Source organism: Anopheles gambiae, chromosome 2, assembly GCF_943734735.2.
Source record: "Anopheles gambiae chromosome 2, idAnoGambNW_F1_1, whole genome shotgun sequence".
NCBI lineage: Eukaryota > Metazoa > Arthropoda > Insecta > Diptera > Culicidae > Anopheles > Anopheles gambiae.
The window spans coordinates 117,766,614-117,776,086 of record NC_064601.1 but is presented as its reverse complement, the minus strand read 5'-3'; the positions used below and the strand labels follow the sequence as shown (position 1 = coordinate 117,776,086).

Genomic DNA, 9,473 nt, shown 5'->3' with positions numbered 1-9,473 from the left:
GGTGTGTGTGTGTGTGTTTTTCCTCCCACAACTGTCAAATGCTCCGAGAGGAAAGCAAATAAGAACCTAATTACAGAAGAAGCAGCAGAGATAAAAGAGTGGATAGATAATAAATAATGGTAAGTGCAAATCGGTTATAATCACATTCCCACCCATTTTCCCGCCCCCTCCCCCGATAGTGCTAACTGCAAAACGTCCTCGTAAACATCGCAAACCTTTCGCCGGTCGAAAACACAAGCCAGTCCCCAAAACACAGTGCTTTGGCATCATGTACCTTTGGAATTCGGCCAATTTGGACAACTCGGCACTGTATCGGCAATCGTCGCAGGTTGTTGTTCACTTTACCGAAAAGCCTGTGATTCATATCACCCAACCCTTCCGCCATTAGCCGGGCGTGAGTGAGCGGCCGTTCGCATCCCCACACACACTAATTGAATCGTTTTATCTACCACCGCAGCCTCAAACACCGATAAACTCTGTCGATGAGCAGGACAAGCTGCTCACCGAAGCGATGACGGTGGTGCGAGCACAGTCCTTCCAGATGAAGCGCTTCCTGGACAAGGACCGGCTAATGGAGGCAATGCGCTGCGCCTCGACCATGCTCGGGGAGCTGCGCACATCGCTGCTGTCGCCCAAAAGCTACTACGAGCTGTACATGGCCATCACGGACGAGCTGCGGCACTTCGAGCACTACCTTCTGGACGAGTTTCAGAAGGGCCGTAAGGTGCCGGATCTGTACGAGCATGTGCAGTACGCGGGCAATATCGTGCCACGGCTCTACCTGCTCATTACGGTCGGTTTGGTGTACATCAAGACGAACAGTGCGCTGAAGCGCAGCATTCTGAAGGATCTGGTGGAAATGTGTCGCGGCGTACAGCATCCCTTGCGGGGGCTGTTTCTGCGCAACTATCTGCTGCAGTGTACGCGCAACATCCTGCCGGACACGATGCACGTTGGTGCGTCCGGGGACGAGAACGAGGGCACAGTGATCGATGCGATCGACTTTGTGCTGACCAACTTTGCCGAGATGAACAAGCTGTGGGTGCGAATCCAGCACCAGGGCCATTCGAGCGAAAGGGCTCGCCGGGAGAAGGAACGGGAGGAGCTGAAGATTTTGGTTGGCACCAATCTGGTCCGGCTGTCCCAGCTCGAATCGGCCACGCTCGACATCTACCAGCGGCTCATCCTGCCCGGCATTTTGGAGCAGGTGGTCAGCTGCCGTGACGCGATCGCCCAGGAGTACCTGATGGAGTGCATCATTCAGGTGTTTCCGGACGAGTTTCATCTGCAGACGCTCGACCCATTTCTCAAGTCCTGTGCCCAGCTGCAGCCGGGCGTGAACGTGAAGAATATCATTATTTCGCTCATCGATCGGCTGGCACTGTACAATCAGCGGAACGGAAAGGTCACACAGACATCGGCCGGAACGACGGAAATCATTTCTGCCATCCCAGCCGAGGTGCAGCTGTTTGAGGTGTTCAGCACGCAGATAGCAAATATAGTGCAATTGCGCACGGACATGCCGATGGAGGACACGGTCTCGCTGCAGGTAGCGCTCGTCAGTCTGGCCCAAAAGGTGTATCCCGATCGGGTGGACTACGTCGACAAGGTGCTCGAAACAACGGCCCAAATTTTGGATCGGTTAAAGCTATCAAAGTAAGCGTAGAGGGCGCAAAGAGGACAACGACAACGAGGGCTGACAATAACGGTGTCTTCTTCTTCCCCTTCTTTTCTAGCATTTCACATTCCCTGTCGGTGAACCAGGAGCTGTCGCGCCTGCTGAGATTGTGCGTCGATTTCTACAACAACATTCTGACGATTCTGCAGCTAAAGTTCTTTACGCCGCTTTTGGAAAAGTTCGACTACACCTCGCGCAAAGCGCTCGCGCTGTACATCGTGATGAATGTACTGGAAAATGAAACACTGGTACCGACGGCCGAACAGGTGGACAGCGTGCTAACGATCATATCGCCTCTGATCCGCGATCAAGACGATCAACCGGCGGACGTCCGGGCCAACATGGAAGACTTTGCCGAAGATCAGGGTATTGTGGGCCGATTCGTGCATCTGTTGCGCTCGGACGATCCGGACACGCAGTACAAAATACTGATCGCTGCCCGCAAACACTTTGGCACGGGCGGACAGCATCGCATTCGGTACGTGCTGCCACCGCTCGTGTTCCAAGCGTACCAGCTGGCGTACAAGTACAAGTCGATTGCGGCAGAAGATGAAATGTGGGACAAAAAGTGTCAGAAAATCCTACAATTCTGCCACAGCACCATTGCCGTGCTGGCAAAGTCGGAACTGCCCGAGCTAGCGCTGCGCATGTACCTGCAAGGGGCACTTTGCATCGGCCAGATTGCGTACACCAATCACGAAGCTGTTGCGTACGATTTCATGACACAGGTAAGGTCATTCTCCCTGCTGCGGCTTTCAACGCGAATCGGGTGTATTAACGTATTTTTCTTTCAGGCCTTTTCTCTGTATGAGGATGAAATTTCTGACTCCAAGTCACAGTTTGCGGCCATTACGCTGATCATTTCAACCGTCGAACAAATGACTTGCTTTACGGAGGAAAACGCTGAACCGCTGCGCACGAGCTGTGCCCTGGCGGCGTCGAAGCTGCTCAAAAAACCCGACCAATGCAGAGCCGTGGTTACATGCGCCAGTCTCTTTTGGAGTGGAAAGTAAGTGAATGGACAGTAAGGGGGATGGGATGCTCTTAAAAATACACATCTTTAACCCCCTGCACTTTCGTCCCGTTACAGACAAAATGGACAAGAGCTACGTGACGAGAAGCGTACACTAGAATGTTTGAAGAAGGCGGCCAAGATAGCGTCCCAGTGTCTGGACGTTGGCGTACAGCTACAGCTGTACGTAGAGCTGTTGAATCATTACATTTTCTATTTCACCCGCGGCAATACGCAAATCACCGTATCGATGCTCAATCAGGTAAGTTGTGTGTGCTGTGGGAATGTACCAGGCCCGACCGTTCGGTGACGATTTTGTTTCACAATTTCACAGTTGATAGCGAAAATCAACGAAGAGCTTCCGAACCTGGAACCCACGGAGGAGACGAAGCAAATCGAGATGCATTACCAAAACACGCTGGCTCACATTCGCAGCCGAATGGAATCGACGGACGCAGGGATAGAGGCGTCCTTTGCCGGTATTACGTTGAATTAGGCATTGAATTGTTGATTACTGATTTTCCTCGCTCGAATGCGCACGAGATAGAAGCAGAGAGCATTATTATTCATGATGTTTTAACGATCATATATGAAAGAGACATATATTTAAGAAGAGTACTGAATCGAGATCGAGTAGATTTGTATGAAATACCTTACCTAGTATACTGTTACAACAATTAAACTGCATTAAATAGCAAACGATGTACGGATGAAACTAATTTCGCATGAGCTTTTCTTTCAAATCAGAAGAGTGCCTATGTTGTCCATGAAGGATTCAGCCGGTAATGCTTTATAGATGTATATTACTTGATAGTGTTGATCAATCAAATACTTTTACATCTTAAACTTTATTTTAGAAACAGCAAGAATCATGATGTGTGTTAAAGAGTGAAGGTTTATATGTTTCTTTGCTTTGTTTGCTGGACCCAACAAGATTCTCCGCATAATGCACCCAACAAATTGGAATTGTTGTTTGCTCTATTGCTTCCCTATCTATCTACCATATCGTGTCAGCACAATCATTATATCATTCTCCTTATCGCACCTGTACCTGACTGACTGACTGACAGACTGACTGGTCGACTGGCGACTTTTCTGCTTAACACAATGTTCCCCTCTTAAGGAGAGTACACTAACGGAAAACGGAACGACAACGGTTAAAGTTGTGTGTTTTTGTTTGAATCTGTGCACGGTCCTGTTTGTCCACATATAGTACAAATCACATTCAGATAATAATGCTGTGCGACATTTGATTGCGCTCCACATTCCCTATTGTGTTCCAATGGTGCGTACACGCGACATAATAATGAATGGTAGGAAATGATTACACGATTGTGCTTAGGAAACACCATATAAACCGCTGAGTGATGATGAAACAACAATATTGAACTATATTGCTTACACCCAATCCACCCTGATGCGCATACGCTAATTGTCGCACTCGTGTGTAACGTTTAAAACAAAGCAAAACAATAAGCTACTCTAGAACGCGTCGGGAAACACGGAACGGGACGCATAAACGGAATGATGATCGCGGTTGATCTGGTGCATCAATTGTGCGTGTGTGTGCGTACATCTAAACACGCCTACACCCTCCTCCGGAGAATATCGATTTAATGACGAAAGGGATGACGACGACAAAGAGGGGGACGGCGACCTACTGTCGTCAAAAGGGTGGAAACATCTACTCTCTCTTTACTTCCTCTCTTTCTCACCGTGTTGCTCCATTGATACATATTTTACGATTGCTTTTGATACTGTCTCAATATTAAGATTTGGCGTGCAACTAGAGCGGCGCCTACTATTCATTATTGTACCCTTTTGCATTTAACTGCGTATTTCGATCACGCGCGGTCACTCCTTTCTTTATGTGATCTTTATGTGATCTTTATGTATGTTCGCTATGCACGTTTCCTGACATATGTAAGTTCGTTTTTTTGTGTATGTTTTCTGCGTTTGCATTTATTGATATATATGTACTGGGCCTGTTTTTACTTAGCGCGAGTAATTGTAAACCTTTTTTGATCGTTAAATTTTGGTACTGTGTAAAAATGCTATCGAAAAAAATCTATTGTGAACTAGTTTTACCTATTTTCTTTTATCTCTTGTATCTTTATAATCATGTCTCATGTTAATGCGATCGATTATTTATCATATTGCAAAACTGTTATTCGACGCTCTCTTGTTCTCTTCTCTCTCTCTCTCTCTCTCTCTTTATGTGTGTATAGTAATGTTATATTGTGGGAACAACGTTACACATTCTGGTTTGATTTCATTGTAAAAAACTTTACCCTCTATTATGTTGATTTTCTCTATCATCATGCTCAATGGCAAATACGCTCTACAAAAAACAAGGCAGGACTGGGCTAGGAAATGGTACTGCGTGTGTGGCTGTGTCTGTTTGTGCATGTAATTGCTTCAAAACGCTCACATCCGCTTCCTACTACAACACTACACATTATAACTCTCTACCCATGTGAGAAAGGAGAGGAAGCCATGGGACTCGAATGATATTTACGAAATACTTCGAACTGTATTGTACGCGTCTACCAGAATGTTTGGCGGCGGTACAAAATGTTCTCAATATTATAATCATGCAGTTTAATACCAAAATGTTATACTATCTCTCCTCCCTCTGCCGCCTCACTACCGATAACTTCTGTGGTGTATTCTGATTCATGTTTGGTCAATTTGGCGCTTTGGCGCTTGTTTTTTTGTCATATACATTGTTGATGAAATATTTTACCAATCTGTCTGTCTTACGAAGGTAACAATTAACTCGGACGAATGCAAAACGAACTATTATTGCTCTAGTAAAACTTTGTAATCTCTTATAAGCGTTACAATTCGCTTGTAGGTATGAGCAAAACAGGAAGAGAAGTAAAACTGTAATTGAAATTCATCTTTCTACCAGTAGCTATTATGGCTGATGGCAAATCGGGAAAACGGTAGTAACAAACATTGCAAATTCGCCTAATGCGAAAGATTCAGATTGCTTGCTTGAATCGAAACTCCTATTACTCTGACTCTAGCATGTTGCCGTTCGTTGTGTGTGATCGATCGCATGATGTTTGGATACTCAGGTGATCGTTCGAAATGAAACAATTCTCATACTGGAAAAAGCTGAAAAGCTATCCAACCTGGTGTACTACCTGGTGTGTAGGAAATAATTGTAATTTATATTCACAAATGAAAACATTCGAAGCAAAACCGGTTAAACCCGAACCAATCATACCATCAAAGGGGCAACTGAGAAAAGGCACTTTTACCACCAGCTCCAACCAGCTCTGCTACTATCGTTTGAGTGAGCTTTAGTGGTTCGATTTCGTCGTTGATTTGGAAAGAGTGCTTGCGATAATCATTCTTTTATCGTCAGCCGTACTACTATGTTACCTACATTCCTGTTTATCTGTTTAAGTAGCGCTTTCATTGTAGATTCCTCGCAGCAAAATGGACAACAAAAAACTCACTATTGCAAAAACTGTGCATGCAATAAGCACTGGAACAAGATTCTAGATAGTATTTGAACCAGTCTGAGGAATACTATGAACAGTAAGATAAAATAAGAGAGCATAATAGAATTAGCCTTTCGTGAGCGTGATCTTTGAGCGTGAGCCATGATCCTGTCTGGAGGGGCATTACACGATCTCCCCGAAACCGGGTCCCTCATGAAGGAAATTTGCGCGATTTAGGTTGCACACACTTTAGGAACTTTAATACGAAAACACTTGTCGCTAAACTCTTACTTTCGAATGTTTGAAATACATTGATATAGTGCGCGTATAGTGCGCGCGCGCGCGCGGCTACATTTATAAATGGGAAGAAAAGGGGGGAGGTCAAACGGGGGGAAAACGATCAACATGTGCAATGAAGACTTAGAGTTAACTTAAGGACAGCGGATTGCACCGGAACAGTGTAGCAGTTGGTTGCACTCTCCTCATGGAATCACTCATTCGCAGCACTTGTATGAGGTCCCCCCCGTTGGGGAAGGGGACGCCATCCAGTGCTGTTTTGCTGCTTCTCTTTTTGTGGTGCACGCTCGTTCGTATCGCTCAGCAACAGAGCAAACCAATCGAGCCAAGGACGGGGATCTTGGGATGTGATCCCGCCCGTGTTCGATTGAGTTGCGCTGCGCTTTCCCGTGCCCGTTTAGCGAGACGAAAGTGAGAGTTGATGAAGGTAATTTACAGCACGTGCAAATTTTCACAACTCTTGGATTTCGAATCACGAGCCCAAACGCGGCCGAGCAACCCTTTCACCTTGAGGCTAGCGGATGTTCGCGATCCTCGATACTTCCTGGGACTGATGAGGGGCGTGGGGAGTGGAGAGAGAATAAACAAGAGAAGAAATCTACCATTACTACCGTACCCATCACCCGGAAAGTATCTGCTACCCCCGTCCTTACCTGCTGTGCGCACTTCCCGGCGGAGTGTCGACGAAGCCGCCTCCACTAGCCGGTGGGCCAGAAACTGGAGTGCTGGGATTGGTGCTGCCACCGATGCCGGCCAGACAGATGGCACCACCCAACGGCGAACAGGCTCGACGTTTCGATTTACGAATAGATCGTTTCCGGAACAGATCCCTACAAACAGACGACAGGTTGTTTATTAATACAATTCAAATTCGATCGAAAACTCCGCTGCGCTTGTTTGTGTACCTTGATTTTTCCGGATTTTCCAACTTCAATCGTATCTGGGAGAGAAGACCCACCAGCAACTCGTCCACATTGTGATTGATGCCGACGGATGTTTCGATGAATTTGCAATCGTACTGTGTGGCCATTGCTTTGCCCTCTGTTGGGAGGAGGAGAATATGATTAGCTTGTTGACACTCTGACCCATCCAATGACTCCAATCCGATCGGAATGCACGTACCATCCGACGTTACCACCCGACACCGGGCCAGGTCTGCCTTGTTGGCCACCAGTATCACTGCCTTTTGGGCGATGTTTTCCGTCGTCCAAAGGATTTGCAGAATGCGCTCCGCTATGAGAAACGTTTCCTTGTCCGTCGACGAATATATCACACAATAACCGTGCGGGTCGTACGTAGACATGCAATTTTCGGGCTATAAAATGCAACAATTTAGAGGAAAATCAACATGAAGCAGCAGGGTAACGGAGGAGGATAAGAAGGAGGAGGAGGAGGAGAAAGAGAAGGATGTCGGCAGAACAATTTCTTCCCATCCATACTTACCGCCATCTCGGAGTAACTGTGGTCGATGAACGTCAGCTCGGATTCTTCTCCACTGAGCAGCACGGAAACCGTTTTTTCGCCCGAATCATCATCTTTGGAAAGGAGAAGAAGACGGAAAGGGAGCAAAATTAATTAAACCACATCCCAGGAAAGAGGAGGGCAGATGTGCATGGTTTTATTAGATTTTTATCGAAATCATCATGTACACTCTATGAATGGACAGCTTATTAAACAATGTTCTTCCAATAACGGGGGTTTATGCCGGTTCGGATCGTTATTATAAATGAGTGTAATGTTATGAGTTAGATGCCAGCAATAAACAGCATCCAGAAAACAGTATTATACTGCCCAAAACGAACCAGGAGTGGGTAGTCAGGAGCAAAAATCGTTTATTGCGCCACACGCCACACAAGAATGGAACAGTAAAAAGCTTTTCAATTCAATAACTGCATGGCAGCAGCATCATGCGAGAATACGACGCAGTGCAGAAAGAGAGCTTATCTTTTACAAATAATTGCATTTACTTCCTTCCAACACCATCAGGCTATTGTCAATGCCAAACAATGTCTTCTGTTGCAACTGCACTGTAAGCATTTCCACAGCCACAGTACAATGGCCGTTGGTTGGTTGGTTGGTTGGTTGATGAATCGATGAAACATATTTCTTTGTGGTTCAAGGTGATGAGCACCGCATCGCTGAAAAGCTTCACACAATGGGAAAGTGCAGGTGTCAGCAATGTCCGGCCATTTCACCGGGCGCTATTGAAGGTTGATGGCGAGCCATTGCAGCTGACGCGCGCATTCCCGACATTAATGTATGATGGGCTAGAGGAGGGTAAAAAGCGTTGTAAGCGAAACATTCAAGGGACAGGCGATAAAGAGCACACCGAGCATCCTGACCTGACGACAACGGGAAGCACTAGTGACCAATATTAAATCAGCACTCGCGTCAAGGTGATGTACGCGTGCGGCCTCGTTGCGGAATAAAGAAGGAAATTTAATTAAGTCCTTTTGGCTCCGATCGAAGGACAGTTCGACATTGGTTCCATCCGCGCGGATGTCCCGTTTACAGACATACACATAGCGTTACGTATTGTACCGGCCCGGTTGGCCCTGTTGCGGGGATATTTGTCACCGGGTTAAGGAGCCGTGTAGCTTACTCTCTGCGGCAGAGAGGAAATTGATTTTCTTCGACGGAAATTACCGGCTTTTGAGTGACATATTGATGATGCACAGCAATTAATTTCATCACGACAAACAAGCTGCAAAGTGGTGTAAGTTCTTCTTGTGCAAAGAATGGAACTTCATACAGAACCACAATGTTGATGTGTGTTGTTGAAGATTTTCCAAAAATTCTATAGCGAAAATTGAATCGCAAAACAAAGAACACTGTCCGCGGCCATAAAAACTCAACGACAATGGCATGATCGGAACATGTAACGATGAAAAGCCATTATTCTCATTCGATCGCAACCGGCAATGCAGGCGTTTCCAGCAAGTAATTGAACACGAGTTGGCCCTACGAGGCCCATTATCCCTCTCTCGAATATTGACGATTCGCAAGGTGCTGTTGACAGTTTCATTACGCT

The 9,473-nt window shown here is 46.3% G+C and overlaps 2 protein-coding genes across 12 annotated transcripts in view; one reads left to right on the top strand and one right to left on the bottom strand.

The window, feature by feature from the left end:
* Nucleotides 1-29: 29 nt before the first annotated feature.
* On the top strand, nt 30-3,409 carry LOC1269546 (vacuolar protein sorting-associated protein 35). Of its 2 annotated transcripts, none has more exons than XM_308188.5 (6): nt 30-119; nt 458-1,656; nt 1,737-2,406; nt 2,473-2,687; nt 2,769-2,952; nt 3,025-3,409. In XM_308188.5, the coding sequence occupies exons 1-6, from the start codon at nt 117-119 to the stop codon at nt 3,184-3,186; spliced, it is 2,433 nt and encodes an 810-aa protein (XP_308188.4). In that variant the 5' UTR covers nt 30-116; the 3' UTR covers nt 3,187-3,409. The 2 variants fall into 2 exon arrangements, with proteins under 2 accessions (XP_308188.4, XP_061507942.1); XM_061651958.1 differs by lacking the exon at nt 30-119 and adding an exon at nt 122-328.
* A 110-nt stretch (nt 3,410-3,519) lies between these two features.
* LOC1269547 (mucin-5AC) overlaps nt 3,520-9,473 on the bottom strand; it is a 57,340-nt gene continuing 51,386 nt past the window's right edge. For all 10 annotated transcript variants that reach the window (XM_061651949.1, XM_061651950.1, XM_061651951.1 and 7 more), the window contains 5 exons: nt 7,886-7,977; nt 7,565-7,757; nt 7,348-7,483; nt 7,096-7,272; nt 3,520-6,992 (listed from right to left, as the gene is read on the bottom strand). In XM_061651949.1, coding sequence (XP_061507933.1) covers nt 6,875-6,992; nt 7,096-7,272; nt 7,348-7,483; nt 7,565-7,757; nt 7,886-7,977 — 716 coding nt within the window. In that variant the 3' untranslated portion in view covers nt 3,520-6,874. The remainder of the gene's footprint in view (nt 6,993-7,095; nt 7,273-7,347; nt 7,484-7,564; nt 7,758-7,885; nt 7,978-9,473) is intronic.

Bases quoted from the DNA above. Each gene is read 5' to 3' on its own strand.
- LOC1269546 (XM_061651958.1), top strand. From the start codon at position 269: ATGTACCTTTGGAATTCGGCCAATTTGGACAACTCGGCACTGTATCGG. The intron at 1,657-1,736 runs GTAAGCGTAGAG...CTTCTTTTCTAG, and splicing joins GATCGGTTAAAGCTATCAAA to CATTTCACATTCCCTGTCGG. The intron at 2,688-2,768 runs GTAAGTGAATGG...GTCCCGTTACAG, and splicing joins AGTCTCTTTTGGAGTGGAAA to ACAAAATGGACAAGAGCTAC.